The sequence below is a fragment of the Delphinapterus leucas genome, chromosome X (assembly GCF_059928025.1).
Source record: "Delphinapterus leucas isolate spDelLeu-1000000601 "Yukka" chromosome X, BTC_Dleu_Yukka2, whole genome shotgun sequence".
In the NCBI taxonomy this organism is placed as follows: Eukaryota; Metazoa; Chordata; class Mammalia; order Artiodactyla; family Monodontidae; genus Delphinapterus; species Delphinapterus leucas.
The window spans coordinates 58880695-58902256 of NC_143150.1; the positions used below are offsets into that span (position 1 = coordinate 58880695).

The 21562-nt window shown below is 37.6% G+C and overlaps 1 protein-coding gene, 1 non-coding gene and 1 pseudogene across 9 annotated transcripts in view; 1 reads left to right on the forward strand and 2 right to left on the reverse strand.

Moving 5' to 3' along the window:
• The window catches only part of POF1B (POF1B actin binding protein), a 123999-nt gene that overhangs the window by 47104 nt on the left and 55333 nt on the right, over positions 1 to 21562 (forward strand). For all 8 annotated transcript variants that reach the window (XR_016391323.1, XM_089904309.1, XM_089904311.1 and 5 more), the window contains 3 exons: positions 12574 to 12704; positions 17316 to 17343; positions 18522 to 18596. Coding sequence is in view for 7 of the 8 variants with exons in the window: in XM_089904309.1 (XP_089760435.1) it covers positions 12574 to 12704; positions 17316 to 17343; positions 18522 to 18596 (234 nt within the window). In the remaining variant the exon portion in view is untranslated. The remainder of the gene's footprint in view (positions 1 to 12573; positions 12705 to 17315; positions 17344 to 18521; positions 18597 to 21562) is intronic.
• LOC149744254 (small ribosomal subunit protein eS1 pseudogene) lies at positions 2039 to 4430 on the reverse strand (annotated as a pseudogene).
• LOC115802636 (U6 spliceosomal RNA) lies at positions 7075 to 7184 on the reverse strand. Its single transcript, XR_004023141.2, has one exon. It is a non-coding gene; the product is annotated as a U6 spliceosomal RNA (small nuclear RNA).

Below are 21562 nucleotides of genomic sequence, written 5' to 3' on the forward strand. Positions count from 1 at the left end.
CAGAGGTAGTATAATAAGATAGAAAGAACACAGACTTTCAATTCAATTATCTGGGTTTATAAAACCTGATTCTACTGAGTTGCATGATCCTAGGTAATTGACTTTAACTGGACTGAGGTAATCGACTTAACTGGACTGCACCTCAATTTCCCCATCTATAAAAGAGGGGGAGAATCACACTTAATGTGCAGTGTATCTAAAATGGATTAAATGAGGTAAAATATGTAAAGTATCCAGCTTAGTGCCAAGCACATACTAGGTACACAAATGAATGTTTGATTCTCTGCCTTTTCCTCCCCCAACCCCAGTCCCCAAGTCTTTCAAAGCATCAAAATAAAAAATTGGTTTCCATTGTAATTATATTCTTTTTAAGATTTATTTATTATTTATTTCCTTATTTTATTTATTTTTGGCTGCATCTGGTCTTAGTTGAGGCATGTGGGATCGTTCGTTGCAGCATGAGGGCTTCTCTCTAGTTGTGGTGTGTGGGTTTTCTCTTCTCTAGTTGCGGCACACGGGCTCCAGGGTGCGTGGGTATTGTAGTTTGCGGCACGCGGGCTCTCTAGTTGAAGCGTGAGAGCTCAGTTGTTGTGGCGCACGGGCTTTAGTTGCTCCGCATGTGGGATCTTAGTTCCCTGACCAGGGATTGAACCCGCGTCCCCTGCATTGTAAGGCAGATTTTTTTACCACAGCACCACCAGGGAACTCCCTGTAATGATATTTTTAAATGAAACTAAATCACCTTTAAAGTGCTTTCCAAGAAGCAAAAGGCATTAAAATATTTTTGAAAATTAGATGTCCAAACACCTGGCTTCAAAATATTTTTAATAAAACTAATTTATGTATGTTTTCCATGGTTCTCCTTAGAAAGACCATTATTTTGGTTTCAAATTCGAAACAGCACCAATCACATTTCTTTCCCCGAGGACATTAAGAATAACATGCTGTGATCATTTTCCTGCCATTAGCAAGGAACAGATAATTTCACATATGTTAGTGACAGGGAAAAGCTCAGCTGAACTCGTTTTACAAGTTGTTATACAGGTGGTGTTTATAAGAAAGACTCAAATAATTATATATATTGCATGTACAACTCTTTTGCACTTGGCTTGAGGCTTCCAAGAAAACTTTGAGTCATGGGAAGATGTCAAGGGAAGAGTCCTGCTCACTTGGATAGTGCTATTGCCAACGGAAAATTCTCCAACTTGTGATCCTTTCTTCTGTCATTTGAAAATTTAATTTTTGTCAACATCAAGACAGCACAGATCTTAGTGTCAGGTGCTTTTTCTGACAAGTATCCAGGAAGCTTGTTACAATGTTTATTTAACATAAGTCGTTCACTAATTATGGAAACTGGGCTGCTTAGCTTAATAAACTCAGCATTTCTGCCTGTTCCCTCATTCAGTCACATGTGACTCCAGTCCTTCTCCATCTTTTTTTTTTTTCCTTCGGTACGCGGGCCTCTCACTGTTGTGGCCTCTCCCATTGCACAGCACAGGCTCCGGACGCGCAGGGTCAGCGGCCATGGCTCACGGGCCCAGCCGCTCAGCGGCATGTGGGATCCTCCCGGACTGGGGCGCGAACCCATGTCCCCTGCATCGGCAGGTGGACTCTCAACAACTGCACCACCAGTGAAGCCCTCTTCTCCATCTTTATTGCCTTCTCCATCCCCATTATTGAAAATGAGTGTCTTTTGTGCAAAACTCTATTCCCTGCTATCCTTTCCCCAAATTTAATTGATACCTGTTTTGGACCCATTTTTTCTCCAACACCACCCTTATCTGTCTCCTGCTACCTCCTGCTCTTGTGCCCTTTTGAACTCTTGTTCTGTGGCAAACAAGAATTGTTATTTATTTACTCTTTTAAAAAGTTTTTATCCTTTTAATCAAAATAATGCATATAGATAGCATAAAAGGTCAAATATTATTAAATGGCATAAAACAAACAGCAAGTTCCTGTCCCAACCCTTTCCATGCACGCCTGATGCCCAGAGGAAACCATTTTCTGTTTTGTTTTGTTTTGTTTTATCACAAATAAGATCTTTTATTTGTCACCATTAAAGTCTGATTTTTAAACAGATTCTTGGACTGGTGGCTCACATCCATTAGCTCTTTCAACTTTAGCACCTGTCTCATCCCCAGCAGCTTCTCCAGAACTACTACCTTCACCATGTATCTCCATGAGTTTTCCCACTTCAAACTTGGGCTCTTCAGCATTTTTACTTTTCTAACAAAGACATCATGGAGTGGATAAATAGATGGGCAGGCCTTTTCTATGTCTTTTCCAGTGCTGTCTGGAATCAACTGATTGACCACCTCTTTCAAGTCATTTGTCTGCACCTCTTGGGTCATGATTTCCATCATCTTCTTGAAGATCTGGCGGACCTGCTGGTGCTGGGCATAAGAGGTCTTCTGAATCTGATTGTTGCATTTTTTAGTAAAACCCACACAGAATAGACGAAGCAAATAACCATCGGTAGTCTTGACATCAACGTGAGCTTCAGGCATGGTCTGCCATTTTTTTACCATGGAGCACATTTTGTCATGGGTAAGATCCATGCCATGGAAATTAGGCAGTTTTTGCCCTGAACATCCTCAGTAATAAGCTTGAATTTTCTAAATGCAACTTCATCATTCTGCAGATCAGCAAGGCTCACTTCAAAAACACGACCCTTGAGGCCATCAGATGCGATTTGGGTTCCTTGAGTTCTTGTGATAGTGTTTTCCCAATATTTCTTATATTGAACATAGCTGGTGCTTTCACATCATACCAATCTTTCTTAGAAAATGGGTCAACGACTTTCTTCTTGGCTCCCTTTTTACCCCCTTTTGTAAGGCGCTTGTTCTTGCCGACTGCCATGGTGCTGCTCAGAGAGCCAAAAGGGCGGAAGTTAGAGGCAACAATTTTCAACTCAGCTTTTTTTCTTCTTGTCTTTACTTCCATATAGCAAAATAATATGGGTATACTTATGCTGCTATTTTTTTGATTTATCAACGTTGTATATTATCTGTTGGTAATTCTGGTACATAAGGATTTAGTTCTATTAATCACCCACCTACCTGTTTACATCCCTTTCATCATCTCAGTATAGTTAAATCCCCATATTTTGGGCTAAATCATTATTCAGTGTTTATATTATTATTGCTATGAAAGTATTATTTACTGCTGAACCAATTTGTGTACTATTTTGCTGCTTTTATTAGTACAACTATTATTTGCTGGTGTTAATAATTCCCTAAATGTTTTCATTTGTTTGGTTTTCTATGTATCTATTGCTAATTATTTTCTCAGTACAATTTTTTTTTTTTTCGGTACGCGGGCCTCTCACTGTTGTGGCCTCTCCTGTTGCACAGCACAGGCTCCGGACGCGCAGGCTCAGCGGCCATGGCTCACGGACCCAGCCGCTCCGCGGCATGTGGAATCTTCCTGGACCGGGGCACGAACCTGCGTCCCCTGCATCGGCAGGCGGACTCTCAACCACTGCGCCACCAGGGAAGCCCTCTCAGTACAATTTTATACAGTCAAGTGTTCTGTTTTTTGTTGATCAACCATTTCCTCTCTTTAAAACCCTGCAATCCATATACACCTCTCCTCTTGGCTCATATTATCACTACTACTGACCTTCTAGTCACTCTCATCATCCTTCAACAGTTTCACTGGCAGGCTTACAATCTTCTCCCCACTTTCCCCTGACCCCTGCCCTGGAATCATCTATGAGAACTTCTCCACTCAAATGATAGATCTTTCTCATGCTCTGTCCTCATGGTTCTTCATCACCCTTAATTTCTTCATTTCTACTACATCTTCAGCTCTCATAGACTTTGGCCACTCCTTGAACCTCCACATCACTTGAAACTGTTTCATCTGGAATTCTGAATCTCTCTTTCTCTTATCATCACTTTCTTACTTCATCTCCTGCTCCCTAATTCCCATTGAGCCTTGCCCTCAACAAGCTCTCTAGCCCTCAATTCCAAACCAGGCTGGTGTCCCCTGTCAGCTGATTCAACAATGCTCTTGATAGAAACCCTTAGAACTGTTGCCTTCTCTGATTAGTCCTCATTTTGCTAATCCCTTACTTTGGATAGACTGCCATCCACTTTCTCTGCACCTAGATTTTGACTTCGTGTGCTAGAGAAAGTTCGCAAACTAGGCCAATTTAGTCTAGTACAGATTATCTCTGTCTTGCTGGATTCCTTCTGTTGCTAGACAGTCCTTTTAGTTAATTCTGATTGACTTGCCACCCCGGTCCTCAGTATATAGTCTTTATTTTTCCCTCTTCACACTCCAGGTCCCATTGCTGTTCTCTTACTTTCTGCAGGTAGCCTTGCCTTCTACCAAGAATGGGCAGTGGAACTCAGATTTTAATGTGTACCAGAATCAGTTGGCTGACCTGCTTAAATATAGATTGCTGGGACTTGATAGTTTGCATTTCCAAGTTCACTCGTTATCCTAATGCTACTTGGTCCAGGGACCACAATTTGAGTTCACTATGCGAACTCCTTCGACACCCTACTTCATTGAAAAATTTCTCTGTACTTTCAGTGAACTTTTGATTCTTCTGATCTTTGAGAATTAATAATCTAACCTTGTCTTCAAGGTGACTCCATTAGCAACCCTGCCAATCTACTGACTTATGATCTCAATCATTTTTGTTCCCTTCACTTGCAAAATCCCTGAAGGAGGGAGGCATCTCACTGCTGCCATTTCCTCATTACCCACAGATTCCTTAACACCTTGAAAACCAGATTCTAGTTTCAACATTCTTCTGAAACTGCTTTTATTGAGCTCTAAGTTGCAAATTCCACTTCCTTTTTTGCTTCATTTTCATCTTATTCCAGTTCGAATAAGATGGAATAGTTGATAATGTTGATCCATTGTATTCTTGATATTCTTTCTTTCCATTATACTGTACTGCTGCTTCTAATTCTTCTCAGGCTCCTCTTCCTTCTTTCATCAGATCTTCCCCAAAGACACATCCCCTTGGCCTTCTTCTCCTTTCTCTACCCCTTCTGCCTTGACTATATGGTGTAAAAGCTTGACTTCTATGACCTTTACATATCACCTTTACATGGACAACTCCCCAAACTTCCCTCCGAAGCTCTAATCTATAATTTCTTTTTTTGTGTGTGGGACGTGGGCCTCTCACCGCTGTGGCCCCTCCTGCCGAGGAGCACAGGCTCCAGATGCGCAGGCCCAGCGGCCATGGCTCACGGGCCCAGCCGCTCCGCGGCTTGCGGGATCCTCCCAGACCGGAGCACAAACCCGCGTCCCCTGCATCAGCAGAAGGACTCCCAACCACTGTGCCACCAGGGAAGCCCTAATCCATAATTTTTAATGGACTAGTTGATGTCTCTACTTGGCTGTCCCACAGTCACCTCCAACTGACCATATACCAGCTTTTCATTCTATGCCCTCCATTTCTATTAATGATATCTTCAGTGCCCTAATCACCAGACTTAAAATTTAGCATTATTGGGCTTTCCTGGTGGCGCGGTGGTTGAGAGTCTGCCTGCCGATGCACGGGACGCAGGTTCGTGCCCCGGTCCGGGAGGATCCCACATGCCACGGAGCAGCTGGGCCCGTGAGCCATGGCCGCTGAGCCTGCACGTCCAGAGCCTGTGCTCCACAACGGAGAGGCCACAACAGTGAGAGGCCCACGTACCGCCAAAAAGAAAAAAAAAAAATTAGCATTATTTTTTTTTAGATTTATTATTTATTTATTTATTTATTTAATTTATTATTATTATTTTTGCTGCATCAGGTCTTAGTTGTGGCATGCAGGATCTTCGTTGAGGCGCGTGGGATCTTTCATTGTGGCATGTGGGCTCTTTGTTGTTGTGCACAGGCCTCTCTCTAGTTGTGGCGGTGGTTTTTCTCTTCTCTAGTTGTGGCTTGCAGGCTCCAGGACGTGTGACCTCTGTAGTTGTGGCGCCCAGGTTCCAGAATGCATGGGCTCTGTAGTTTGCAGCACGCAGGCTCTAGTTGAGGTGCGTGAGATCAGTAGTTGTGGCATGCGGGCACGTTTTGGCATGTTGCCCCACGGCATGTGGGATCTTAGTTCCCTGACCAGGGATTGAACCCACATCCCCTGCATTGGAAGGCAGATTCTTTACCACTGGACCACCAGGGAAGTCCCTTAGCATTATTTTTTACTTTCCCTCTCATTTGCCACCTCACACCTAATCAGTTGTCATAGTCTGAAGAATCTTCCTACATAAAACCACTCTCATATAGCTGAAAGTTGGGTTTCCTTCCTATAACTCTTTTACCATTTTTGTTGTTGCCATCATAGCTAAGGTTTATTACAGTAATATAGCCAGTGGGGGGCTGACCCCTGGGGAGGAGACACCCACTCCACAGGAGCCAGCAGTAGCTTTGGGGGCCCTCCCTGGCTGTGGGGAGGGTGCACCACACTCACAGGAAACGGAGAGCAGAGGAAGGGCCCGTGGTTGCCTTTGCCCAGCAGTCCTGCTGCTCTACAGGGACTAATGTAGTACATAGAGCACATTTAAAATGGGGCCAGCATGGGAGATAAAACCATTATCCACCCTGTGATAACTAGTTACAAAAGTCACCCCTGGGTCAGACTGCTCAGGGAAGGCAGCACGTCGTGCCCAGAATCGAGCCATGATGAACGAGGGTGTCCAGAGGCTCGACTTGCCTCCTGGGCGCGGTCTGGGGTCAGGGTGACTGTGCCGGACACCGGCTGCTGCCAGTCCCCCTGGGTCCGCAGGCCAGTCCTTGGCCCCTCAGGCAGGCACTGGGTCAGCGGTCAGGGGTGGGTGGCCAGGCTTTCTCGAGGTCAACCTGCATGGCCTGCGGGAGCCACTCGCAGTACTCGGCCAGCAGGTGTTTAGGGTTTTTTCTCCAAGCAGCCAGCAAGGCGTCTCGCAGTTGGCTTTCTCGGCAACAAGGGCTCTCAGGAGACTCTGCCCTGGGCTGCAGTCTAACCCACGTCTTCAGCATCGTGCTGAGGCTAGACAACAAACAGCCCTTGTAGGAGGCCAGCTTGTGGAAGACCTGGGGAGACACCACAGGACGGGGAGAAGGCTCCGGGGCTCACATCCCGCCCATAGAAATATGGAACGCTTCATTAATTTGTGTGTCATCCTTGCGCAGGGGCCATGCTAATATTCTGTGTATCGTTCCGATTTTAGTGTATGTGCTGCCGAAGAGAAGAGAGCACTCTTTTACCATTTGATCTGTGCTTCTCTTCATAGCTCTTATGAACTGGGCAATCTATCATATAAAGTTATTTAGATACATATCTTAGCTCTTCTAAAAGACCATAAGGTCCTTGAGAGAGGAGGAGACAGTATCTTAGGTCTTTTTTTCCCCCAGTAGCGCTTAGAACTGTACCATAAGGCAGTACTTAGTAAGTTCTCAGTAAATGTGTGCTGAATGAATGAAAGCATCATGCCACTGAGACCTTTTAAATCCTGCATGTGGCTTGGGGGTATAGATTTTAGCCTTTGTGTTAAGAAAAAATGTTAGAATGTAAGATAAATTATCAATACACTGAAAGAGCTACTACATATGTGCAGTGAGTTCCTCCATTGGCTTTATTTACATAATAAAGAAGTGGTTCCATTCCTTGAATAAATTACATACTAAGGAATGGCAGAATAGAGAAATGGCAGAGAGGTGGAGAAGAGAAAAAAGTAGCAACAAAGATGTTTCCAAGAAGTTATGCATTAAAAAATACATATTCATTTAAAATTAATTTCATTGGGATATATCTCCCGCTTCATTACAAAAAGTATTTAGAGTGGCTTAAAAGAACAAATAAGATGTAATAGAACAGAAAAAGAAATGTCAAGGACAGTGTAAATATAATGGGGCAATAACACCAGAAGGAAAATAGAGTACACAGAAATGCAGGCCACAGAGTTCCATGTCATTAGTAAAAATGGGCTAAAAACTTGGCTCTGAGATTTCTGGAAGCCACAAGGGGGGGAAAACATGATTAGTGGCAAAATTCCCATTGTTCATGAGAAAAAGCTTCATAAGTTTTCAGTAGTCACGTGTGTTATAGGAAAATATATTTTATTTTCCAGTCAGAGAGAATAATTTAAGCAGTTACAAATTAGTCACCTGGATTCATTATAAAATGACAATCCAAACAATCTACTTATTTTTAGTTGTTAGAGGAGTGGAAGAATCATCTTGTTGTCAAAAGCTATACATATACACTAAAAAGGGAGCAAGGACAGCATTGACTAGGTTTTGGATAAAGTCAATTTCAGCTGCTTTTTTAAAAAAAATTATTTATTTATTTATGGCTGCATTGGGTCTTCGTTGCTGCACACGGGCTTTTCTCTAGTAGCGGTGAGCAGGGGCTACTCTTCGTTGCGGAGTGCAGGCTTCTCATTCCGGTGGCTTCTCTTGTTGTGGAGCATGGGCTCTAGGCACATAGGCTTCAGTAGTTGTGGCACGTGGGCTCAGTAGTTGTGGCGCCCAGGCTTAGTTGCTCCAGGCATGTGGGATCTTCCCGGACCAGGGCTCGAACCTGTGTCTCCTGCATTGGCAAGTAGATTCCTAACCACTGTACTACCAGGGAAGTCCTTCAGTTGCCTTGTTAAAGCACCTCTTCCAATTAGTGCTTTTCCATCTATTATAGTTAACATTTAGCCCAAATTGCATCCTTTATGACAACTTCCTCATGCAACAAATGTTTACTGAGGATCTACTATACTCAGACTCTATGGTATGTGCTGGAATTAAAGAAATGTATAAAAAGAGTGTCTCTACTCTCCAGTAGCTGAGAGTTGTGTAGAAAATTTATAACCATCTTCTACTCCTTCTATCATTATTCAAATAACCAATTGTCCATATGTGTTAAGTTAAATAAAACCATTATTTATATGATGGTTTTTACATGACAGTTTAATAATTTACCTGCCCCCCTCCAAAGTAATACCTCCAGCAACTTTATAAAATAAGCACTAAATTACCTGCATTTTACAGTTGAGCAACCCGAGGTTCAGAGAGGTTAAGCAGTACATACACTTAGGCCACAACTAGGAAGTGGGCGCTCCACTTTTGGCTCCAATTTCCATTCTTTCTTCATTGCAACACTTTGCTGCCTAGAGTTACTCACAGGAAATTAAATTAGGTCTTTATTTCAAGTACAGGACTGTTGTTATGAGTCAAGTCTTCATTTTAGAATTGTAATTATTGTACAGTACATTCAATTCAGTGACAACATTTATTGAAAATCTTCTGTGTACCAGGTACTGTATAATGCAACATTTCTTTACTAAAATATCTATGGAGATTAAAATAGCACTGAGGATTTTCAGAACCTAAAATTCTGATACTTTTTCTCCTAGGATTTCTTCTTGTGGTACAAAATAGGAAGAGACCAATTATTGTTTTTTTTTACCTTGTTAGCTAAATGACATTGTACATAAAATGCATTTCATTTCATGGGGATTAATGCCAACTGGATTAACTATGGTTTCAATCTATATGATAGCTATTAAATGTCCCAAATCAAAGCAAAATTAATGAAGCAGTAACCTTATTTATCTACAAGTGTCACCATATAAGGTTTGCAGGATAATAATCCTATTCTCCTATTATTAGGATATTATATTATATATATTATATAATATATATTATTATATAATATAATATATATAATATATATTATATTAATAATAATCCTATTATCCTATTATTAGGATTATTATTAATCCTATTATCCTATCCTATTATTACAACCTATACGTTGTAAGCTTTCCTTAATAGCGATGTTTTCTGTTGTCATGTAGCAAAAAGTTACTACCCAGGAGGGTCTAAGCACAGAAGACCTTATTAGTTAACATGTCCATGACCTTTTAGAGGGTTAGGCATTTATGTATAATTGCTTTTATATAACATGGCATTTTAAGCACTTTTGAATCCACTAAGCAACCATTCTAAATAGGTGAAAAATGCATACATAAGCCAGTTACCTAGTGGGGATAAATTTAATTAAGCCAGTACCCTCTACTATGAGATTACTACTAGATTGTGATTTGTGCCTTCATCACAGGCTATCCCTAGTCCTGAACAGTATTCTCAAAAATGTGTGTCACTAAGCTTGAAGGGGGCCAGGGAAGAAAATATAGATAGCTCAGCTGAAATCTGCAACTATTGTGTGTCTACTATCGGTAGGACTCTATAATCACTACCACTGAACTTTGTAAATATGGTTGGTCAAAATTATCATCTTTGAATATCAAAGTTTATATAATATAGATACTAACAAAAGAAATTCCACACCTGGAATCTCATAGACCACAAATAAGAAACAAAACTCCAGACTGGAAACAGGACAAGAACTTCCAAGGCAGTAGTGAGGTGAAGCCCATGGTTTTCCTTTACAAGGTACTTCCTTTCTATAGATTTTCTGAAAAATGACTGCTGATTTGCCTCTGGTTTCACACTTAAACATTGTTGCTTGCCTTGGGTTTGTGGCAGTAATTCTAATCAGAGGCTTTTACTAGCAATCAGACGCAAGGAGTTGGACTGCTTAGCCATTATTATGGTCAAATAGTGATCTGATTAAAGGTATTTGATGGATGCATGCTAAAGAATCTTTAATAATTTTTGTAATTTTTTGAGAAATATCACATTTTGTGTATCTTGGAACAACTATTCTTCAGCACAGTTTGTATTCCTGCCCTATTTTTATGTGAAAGCTAAAGCTATTATCTTAGATTGACATTCAAGATAGCTCTCATTCATCAGGCAGAAATGCTGATGTGAGGTAATTTTATTTCAAGTATCCTATCAACTCAATATTGTCACAGAGAGAAAACCTCCATCCATTAGAGCTACCATTATTCTGACTGAAAACATTCATGTTTCCTTGGGAGGCTCCCTATCTTGGCTTTTTCAAGTCAACAAGAACATGGTTTTGAGCCAGCTCTAAAAGAAATGTCAAAGCACACCTACAAACAGTTCCAATAAAATTAAAATCTACCGACCTGTGATTTAGTAATGAAAATATTGCTAACTGGCACGTCATAGTTTATGGTTAGGAAATTACGTTTTATTATTGAGTGTAGTCCTGTCAAAGACTTAACAGCAGAAGAGAATCTGATTTCTGTCTGTCCTCTTCCCTCCACACTTTTGAACCCAAGTGGGTTTTGGTTTTTACTGTGTTACTCAAATGTTACTGTAACTTGTGGACTGTATACAACTAAGGAGGAATATATATACAAAGGAGTGAAGTTTTGTTTCTTGCTATTCTACCTTGATGGCTGTTTGGTCAAAAGAACCCATTCTTCAATTTTAATGCTCTCACCTTTTCTCTAACTGATTAAAATTTATTAACTGAACTTCAGCCATATTTTGCATGGTTTCACAATAAGAAAATCAAACTCTTGACTGTTTCAACTCCTAACCCAGCTAACCTCCAAAATAATGCAGTTAGAGGCAGTGTAATTCCTAAGTTGCTGAGAAAACAAACACAAGAGGTCTTCTGGGAGGCAATATTGTGTAGTGGTTACAAGAGAACATTACCTCATTTAATCTTTATTTCAAGTTCATAGCACAATGGCTGGCACATAGTAAGAGCTAAATAAATATTAGTTATTGTTATCATTTCTCAAAATAAAATCACCTCCCTTTGGTAACTATTTTTTTTTCCTTTGGTAACTTTTAACACCTCTTTTTATCTATGGACACAGACACGAGGCTGATGCAAATCGTTCCCCGTCCTGGACTCTGTTACTCTTTATTTGGGTGCCACACTGAAATCACAAGAGCAAGAGTTTTAGTAATGGCACAAATTACTAATGTGGGCAAAGAATTGTATACCCAACATGTTAACTAGTGTACAGTGCAATGACAGGAGAATATTTGTGCAAAAATAAAAAAGGAATAAATACTTTAAGATAATTTGAAACTATAAAATTACTCTGTCAAATTAAACTGGAAGGAAAAAAAAAACTCCATGGTTTTCACAGCGTTATGAGGGCATTATAATTGGCTAAGAGAGAAAAATAGGCAAAATACTAAGTGTATCAAATTACCTGTGTGCAGATTCTAACAGGGAGCTCAGTACTTGAATGTCCTTGGCTAAAGAAATGCCCTTTTCTACTTGGGAAAGTTAATGGTTTTGGAAGGGACACATATAGAGAGGTGAGGCAGGAAGGCGTTATCTACCTGGCTAGCTATAGCAATGAGGTAACCTGAGGATCAGTGGAATGTCACTGACAGATGAATAAGCCATGTGATGATAATGAGCAACTCAGAGATTTTGATTTACTTGTTTTACTTTTCATTTAAGCATCTATATTCAAGAATTTTTATGTAAATTATTCAAGTTTTGCATTCATTAGATCACTTAGGCTTGAGTGAAATGAAACTGAAAATGCCATTACAATGTTGCTTTTCCTTTAAATTCCTCCCATATTGAAAAATGTATACATCAGCTACAAAGAAAATTTAGGTGCTTCATTTATGTGATGACTTTGTGATGAGTTACTTGTATTAATTGGTTATTTCACTTTTTTCATTTCACAGCAAAATATCTGTGAACTTAATATTGTTTATAATTGTGATTGATATTTTCTTCAGGTGATAATTCAGGATGATGGCCCTGAAAAATTGGACCCCAAATATTTTGGAGAGTTGCTTGCTGACCTAAGCCGTAAAAATACGAATCTATATCACTGCTTATTAGAACATTTGCAGAGAATTGGAGGAAGGTACTGTAAATATATCATTTGCGTGGCGTTGTAGCTTTCAAACATTTTACAATACCCTGGTATTTTTTAATAGACTTTATTTTTTAGAGCAATTTTAGGTTTACAGCAAAACTTGAGTACTTTTAATGGGGAAACAGGCAACTGTATGAGCAGATCTGAGGAAATATCTCATTTTAAGAGTTAATGTACTTAATGAAAATCATTGAAGATATCTTACCAGCTATTTTGGGGTCAGTAAAGAATTACGTGGATCTTCTTTTCTAACGTACTTTGATGAAAAATGCAACCACTTAGACAAGGAGCTCAAAAATGTGTGGCATACTATGACTTGTTTTAAGATATTACATTGATGATATAAGATACAGTCCCATTGCCAACACACTACTGTTTATTTCCATTGATGTGTGCTCAACATATGAAGACCAGAGTTTAATATACATTTAGGGTTGTATATTATTATAAATGTCATGTATTATTTTAATATTATATATTACATATAATGTATGAAATATAAATTATACAAATATCTATAAGTTAATGTAAATATGTATATTACACAATAATATATAATAATATATAATACTTATTTAAATATATAAACATAAACAATTTATCAACTATTCATGTGTAGATGAGAGCACATTATGTCATGAAATGAATTTCATAAGCTATACTCCAAAAGTTGCCTTCTACTACATAGTCACATCATATATGTGGTCATCTGTCAGGCAAAATTTAGGAAAGCTCCATAAACTCAGAAAAATCTGGAGGATAAAGGAAAGTCAGTATAAACTTCACCAACTAGATTCTTCTACTTCTCAGAGATCTTTAATCTCTTCTCTCTTTTCTCTCTGCTTATTACAATTCTGTTTATTAGCTCCCTCCTCCCCAACTTTTCTTGCTTTCTTATTCATGATTGCAACCATTCTCTTAGCATCACCCTCAACTGCCTTGCCTCTTTATCATATTGTCCCTGCCACTTAGCAAAATCCCAACTCTGGATCAGTCTAGCTCTCTGCTTTATCTATTGTTTTCTTTTTTTCCTCTATCCACTACTCACTGCCCACTACCCCTAGAATTCAGACACTACCCGCTGAGGGCTGTTTCATTTACCCTGGTTTCCTTGGTGCCTAGTGTGGTGACTGATTTAGTGTGGTGCTTAATAAATATTTGTTGAATGAATGAATGACTGAATGCCTTCTTTATGCTACATCCATGCAGTTGAGCACAGAGAAAAGAGCATGGTTATTATTAACGCATGGTTTCCATCTTCAGCTAGGCCTTCACCAGTGTTTTATACTAATCAATATCCTCTCCCCTTATCCAAACAACTATTTCACACATTCATTCATTTGCATAAGGTCACTACCTTAAAATCTTTCCCCTCATTCTGAGTACTCTATTATGTATTGAGTGTCCACTATTGTGCCAGACACTGTGCTAAGTGCTTTTTAAATATTATCTAATTTGCACAGTAACCATAAAAAGTTTCAAATGGACACCCAAAGAGAATAAGTTATTAAGATCACATAGCTACTAAGTGCTTGAGATGGATTCAAACAGTTTTGAGTACTCTTATACCTATAAGCCATGACTCAGCTTTTCTGCAAAGCCTTCTCTAGATACTGTTTTGTCTAGATGTTCCTCTTCTGTGCATTAATCATGTCTTGTGAATATTTCTGTTAAAGTATCACATGGTAAAATCAAGAGCATATAGAGACATATATTCTTAAGTACCCTGATTGTAGATGCAGGGTTCATACCCTGGGTTCATGTCCCAGCTTTTGTTACATACTAGATGTGTAATATCAGGCAACCTGTTTAACCTCTCTGTACCTCAGTTTCTTCATCTGTGAAATAGGGATTATAATAATACTTATTTCATAGATTTGTTATAAGCAATAAATGATTTATTTAAGACATGTACTTACAAGCAGCAGGAGCATCATGTGAAATGCAGGTCTGCAAACAGACCTGTAGAATCAAAAACTCTGGGGTAAGGCCAAGCAGCAAGCCCTCTGGAGGATTCTGATACATGTTAAAGTATGAGAACCACTGACCTAAGGCCACAAAAGTGGCAAATCTGGGACTAGAACCTACGGGAGAACCTTAACTTAGGCAAATCACTTAACCTTTCATACTAGATATGTGTCTCTAAATTATTTAACATATTGCAGACACATTAAAGAAATTATCAATTTTTGAATCATCAAATTTGAAAAGGTTGGAGGACTTAGACCAATTTTACATTGCTCAAATTTTGCCTTAGATCACTTATGTTTGTGTCACGTACAGGACAAGATAATATTTGTGTTTGGATTGCTGAAATCCAGTTCAGAGCACATGGCCTTGACAAAGTCGCTACTCAATAAAGGTTTATAAAATGAGAGTTAAATATATTCCAAATGTATTAGTCTCATACTAATTAGAAGTAGACAAAGTAATTGAGCAAGGGAAGTTAAATTGTTTTATAGTGACCAACCAGGTAGAGATGTAATCTGGGGTTTTGAAATAACTTCCTGTCATTGAGGGTTTTGATAAATGTATATGGGTGACCTAAATGTGTAATTAAGCGATGCAAAACATTGAGTTTAATTTCTAAAGTAGCTAAAAATACTAAAAAGAAAATAGAAAGCTGGGGTCTCCACATTAGTAAACACTCCAGAGTGGAGAGGGTCTCATAAAATTTTGGTGCTTAAGAGTTTTTGTTTGTCAGAAGGTTGTCAGTTTCTTTCTCTTCATTCCACCCGCCTTTTATTTCTTCTTTTGTTTTTTTCCTTATTACATTCCTTCCTTCCTAGGAGGTGAGGTGACATAGTGAGTGCCTCTCTTTTTTTTTTTTCTGCCCACTGTAATTATAGTCACCATCACCTTGTACTGAATGGAGATATAATCCACAATGGCCTTTCCACCTCCCGCCTCTGCTCTCTTTGTTTCCACTCTCTCTCTCTCTCCCACCCCTTTGTCTCCACTTTTCTTCTCTTCCTAAATTGCAATTCAGCAATAAGTAGACTGGAAGGTCAGAATTAAGAAAGGTTGTCTTATGAAACCATTTTGGTTACATTTGTAAATTCCAGTATTAAGTGCTGTTGATTGCTCCTTGTTCCTTTGTTTTGTTTTCTTATTTGTAGAAAGAAGTAAGTGGCTAGGGACATGTGTACTAGGTTGGCATTGGAATTGGGATTTTAAACATAAAAGGTCTATTAATATTGTGATAATAATTCCAGTTAACAGTAATGCAAGACTACTATACCTGCATCGTGAGTCATATTTTAACTTCTTTTAGCTTCCAATATATGCATGCAGTTACTTCAGTAACACACTAAAAAAGTAGAAGATACTTCATTTTTTTTCGCTAGGGCCTCCCCAAAATTTATATTTTGAGCAACCCAGGAAATACCACATACATACATACAGACAATTGCACATATGCAGTCATGCCTCAGGAAATGAAATCTTCAGTTCTCATTCTCCACATTAGCTTGTGTATTTTTATAAATGCATGCGAGAGGTTTCGCACAGTGAGTGACCCACTTATCTCTGTAAGCAATATATTACTCAAAAGCACTTACTTAGAAGGTAAAGGTAGGAGCTAATGTACTAGCTTATATCTCTAAAATATGTTTCTGTTGTACCTGACGATATGGCAGTCATATATCTATAATATCCTAAGATAGTCTTACTTTAACATACTTTGTCTTGCTGTCAGAACATGTGTACAGTTTTTTGTTCATTTGTTTGTTTGAGAAGTATGTTCACCGTATGTATTTTGGACCCAATTTTTCCAGGAAGTGCAGGGGGAACAAGTAGGCAAAAATAAAGGCCTATCTGTTGCCACTGGCAACGCTGGAACTGTATCCTTCCCAGCTTTCACCATCCCCCAAAGGAGCCAGTGCCGGACTGGTATAACCACTAACAATTCGCTTGCAGCATTTGCCTACCTAACATGGCTTCACAAAGGGCCTTCCAACCCTCATGGACAAACCTTCATTTTGATGCTGGAAATTCTACTATCCCACTAGAATTCTGGTCATGTTGCTTAAGGCTATGTCCCTATGTAAACATTCCAATATCCTTTTAAGCTTTGTCATTGCTATACATACTGTAGTGTAGATTGAATGATTAGTGTAGATTACGAAGTCTTACAAGTTTTGGTTTTGACTAAAAGGGTATGAATAACTTAAAGACACTGTAGGGAGAAGCTGGAATCAGCATTAAAAGGGAGCAATACAAGGAGAAAAATAAGGTGGAAATAGAAAATGACTTATTGTTATTTGTTCACTCAGATAGTGTTTTTTGCCAAACTGAAGACTTCGGCATCTAGTCACAAATAAACCAGTGTTAATGAATGGTAGTAATTCTGCATATTATATTGGTTTGTTATTTGGATGTTGTTCATTTTTAATAGATTAGCTAATTCCAGGAAAATTAACTTTATTTTTGTCAAGTGCCATTTTAGTTAGCTTTAAATTTTTCATTAGGATTATAAATTTCACTTGGATATGTTATATATCAAAAAGTAAGGTAAAATATTTAGAACACTAACATTTATGTATGATCAATGTATATATTTTCCTAAGCTTGTCTGTTTTTTTTTTTTCATTCTTGCAGCAAACAGGACTTTGAGTCTACAGATGAGGTAAGTGCAAAAAGAGTTGAAAATCAAATATAGTTGATAACAAAGCAGATAACAAAGCAGATACTTGCATTAATAATATTGTTTTTAGTTTGGTATTTTTATTAGACTGGAAACAGGTTAGTGAAAGAAATAATGATCCTTTTGCCTTTAAAATGATATAACCATTTATATCTTTGTAATGGCTTTAAAGGTGATAGTTGTAAAAGTAATAATCATTCACACAAAAAATGTTTTATCAGCTGTCACCTTATGATTTAACTTGTCTTTGCTTATGAGAACATTTAAAAGTTCATTGACTACATACTCTGTTTTACAAAACTGAAATCTACGTTAACTAATTAAATAGCAAATTTAGTTTTAATGTATTTCAAAAACTTGTATGTCCCATGCCAAATAGCCAGCAACTTGAAGTAAATATTTTCAAGTATCAATTCTAAATATTATGTATATACATTTTGGTAATAGTTACTTTTAATGGAATAAGTCATCAAATAGAGAAAGAACTGATTTCAAAGTAACAATCACAGTGGCTTCTTTTGTGTTAATTTTCATCTTTATTTCCAAAGTATGGACGTACTGCATTTGTTACAATAATTCAGTAAGCCCTAAATTGTCTTTATGAAGTATTGAATTCAATTCAGCTTCTCACTTAAAATTTGTTGAAGCTTCTTAATGTTGCTGTGGCAACATCATAATCTTTCAAAAGTCACCACAGCTCTATGCAAATTCTCAGTAAACCTTTAATTTTATTTTATTTACTCAAATTTTCATTATTTAAAAAATCAGCCTTTAAAGTGTCATATCTACCACCCAACTAAACTTCCAGTTGTTAAAAAATACATGGAAATAAAGTGGTAATGGGATTTAAGTGACTACCCTTTTGTTTTTAAGTTGCTCTTTTTAAAAAATAGAAATGGGACATCTGATTGATTGCCCCAAAGTTCCCCCTAAACTTCCTGTAATTCAGGGTTCTTTCCATGGTGTATGTAGTACAATGATTTTTTTAAAAAGTAAGAACTGATAATGCTAGAAGTAAAGTTTGTGGCAACTATTACCCAGAAAGTGAAGTAATCTTCTGATGTCCATAAAAACACGTCCCTCTCTACAAAAGTCTGCTGACCCTCTGATTAAAACACTAACATGTATCTGTTGAAAGATAAGCCTCTCTTTTCTTACAGTCAGAAGACACTGAATCATTGATTCCTAAAGGATTGTCAGAATTTACAAAACAGCAAATTCGCTATATTCTGCAGGTAAGATGGGGTCAAGAGTGGCTGTGAAGGCAACACTAACAAACCACTAGCCCAGGATGTTTCCTTTAATTAAGGACAGAAAGTCCCAAATAAAATTCCTATTTCACAAGAGTTGATTGCCTTTTGATTAAACAACGGTTGCATTATAGTTTGGTCAGACTATCAAACACTAGTATTGAATGACTAGCATTCAGGAAATCATTATAGAAATATTCTGGGCTGTGGAATGGCCTTATTCTCTCCTCACTGCTGTAGTACAACCTGACTCTAACTTATAGGATTTGCCCTCCTCTTCTCCATTCTACTTTCTATACCTCCCTACCCTACCCCTGGCAGATGGAAAGGCCAATGACTTGATTTTCCTGAATTATGGAATGCTAGAGACCACTACAGCAGTAAATTCCCCTACACTGAAGGGAGAGACAGACCAAGACAGATCAAGATAGATGCTAAAGAAATAAGGCTAAAATGAAGAGTACATGTGTTTGCAAGAAAGGATTCTAAAGATACTCTAGTTTTGTCTAGTGAGGCAAATTTCTAAGTTTGATATTTGGTCCCAAATCTTTGTTGATCATCCAGATATTGGACCTGACATCTTATCTGTGAAACTTAAATGAAATATTTTTAGTGGCACACAGTCTGTATTATAAAGAGGCAGTGGTATGGGGAACACATATGCTATGCAGAACCTGAATCTTGGATACATCCTTGATATTATTTCTGGTGGCAGGATGTCCATCCAAAGTGCATTCAAGGCCTATTTCCTCAAAAAACTCTGAGAATGTTTGCATCTAAGTTCCTGAGAAACATTAGTCTGTAGTTTTCTTGTATTTGCTTTGATTTTGGTGTCAGGATAATCTAGCATCATGAAATGAATTGGTAAATGTCTCTTCCTTTTCTGTTTTCTGGAAGAAACTGTATAGACATAGTGTTAACTCTTCGTTAAACATTTGGTATAATCCTTCAGTGAAAATATCTGGGCATGGATATATATTTTTCAGGAGTTTAAAAAAATTCTAAATTCAATTCCTTAGTAGTTACAGGTCTAGTCAAATGATCTGTTTCGTGTTGGGTGAGTTGTGGTAATCTGTGTTTTTCAAGGAAGTAGTCAATTTCAACTAAATTATCAAATTTATATGTGCATAACTATTCACAGTATTCCCTTATTATCCTTTTGATGTCTGTGGGGTCTGTATTACTCTTCCTTATTTAGCTCCTGACACTAGTGATTTATGTCTTCTTTCTTTTTTTGTTGTCAGTCTTGTTGGAGGTTTATCAATTTTATTGATTTTTTTCAAAGAACTATATTTTAGTTTTATTGATCTCTATTGTTTTCCTGTTTACACTTCCATTGATTTTTTTTCTCGTCTGTATTATTTCCTTCCTTTGCTTGCTTTTGGTTTATTTTGATCTTCTTTGTCTAGTTTCTTGATATAGAAAGTTAGATTATTGATTTCACACCTTTTCTATTTTCTAATGTAAGCATTTAGTGCTATAAATATCCTCTCAGCATGGCTTTAGTTGTGTCCCACAAGTTATGATATGTATTTTCATTTTCTTTCAGTTTTATATATTTTTATTTCCCTTTAGACTTCTGCTTTGACTGGTGGATTATTTAGAAGTGTATTGTTTACTTTCTAAGTGTTTAGAGATTTTCCTATTGTCTTTCTGTTATTCATTTCTAGTTTGATTCCACTGTGGGCAGAAAATATACTCCATATGAGATTAATTTTTTTGAAATGGTTAAGTTTGATAGTCAAGGATATGGTCTATTTTGGTATATGTTCCATGGGTATATGAAAGGAATGTGCATCTGTTGTTGGATGAAGTATTCTATAAATGCTGATTAGATCCTTTGGTTGATGGTATTGTTGAATTATTGTATTATGTATTCTTGCTCATTTTCTTCTAAGGAGTACTATCAGTTGCCGAGAGAGGGGTATAAAAGTCTTCAGTTATATCTGTGGGTTTGTCTATTTCTCCTTTCAGTTCTATCAGTTTTTGTTTGATACATTTTGTAGCTCTGTTGTCTGGTGCATAAACATTTAGGATTGCTATGTCTTCTTGGTGGACTGACTCTTATTATGTAATGTTCTTCTGTGTTCCTGGTAATTTTCTTTGCTCTGAAGTCATTTTTATCTAATATCAATAGCACTCCTTTCTTTTGATTAATGTTTGCATGGTATATCTTTTTTCCCAACTTTTAAATTTCATTATGTATATTTTAATTTTCATTATCTTTGAAATGAATTTCTTATAGAAAACACATAGTGAGGTCATGTTTTTTCTTATCATTCTGTCAATCTGTCTTTTAACTGGTGTATTTAGACCAAGTTGTAATTATTGATGTGTTAGGGCTAGATCTGCCATTGTGTTTTCTGTTTGTTCTGTTTTTTGTTTCTGTTTTCTTTGTCTTGCTTTCATGTGGATTACTTGAATATGTTTTAGAATTCCATTTTGATTTACCTCTAGTGCTTCTGAGTGTATCACGTAGTATAGCTTTTTTAGGGGTTGCCCTAAGTATTACATTATATACCCATAACTTATCCCCGTGTAGTGGTGTCAACATTTTATCAGTTTCAGTGAACTGCAGAAAATTTTGCTTCTTTTATCTTTCTTTAACCTCCACATTTATAATTTTAAAAATATTTCCTCTACAGGCATTGAAAGCCACACCACACAGTGTTATATATATATATATATATATATATATTTTGCTTCAATCTTCAAATATAATTTAGAAAATTCAAAAGGAGAAGGAAAGCCCACTGTATTTACCTATATTTTTGCTTACTGTGTTACTTCTTCCTTCTTGATATTCCAAATTTCTTTTTTTATCATTTTCTTTTTCTTCAGAGAACTTCCTTCAGCCATTTTTTTAAGGGTAGTTCTGCTAGTGAAAAATTCTTTTTCTTTTCCTCTGAAAATGTGATTTTCCCTTCATTCCTAAAGGTTGTTTTCATTGC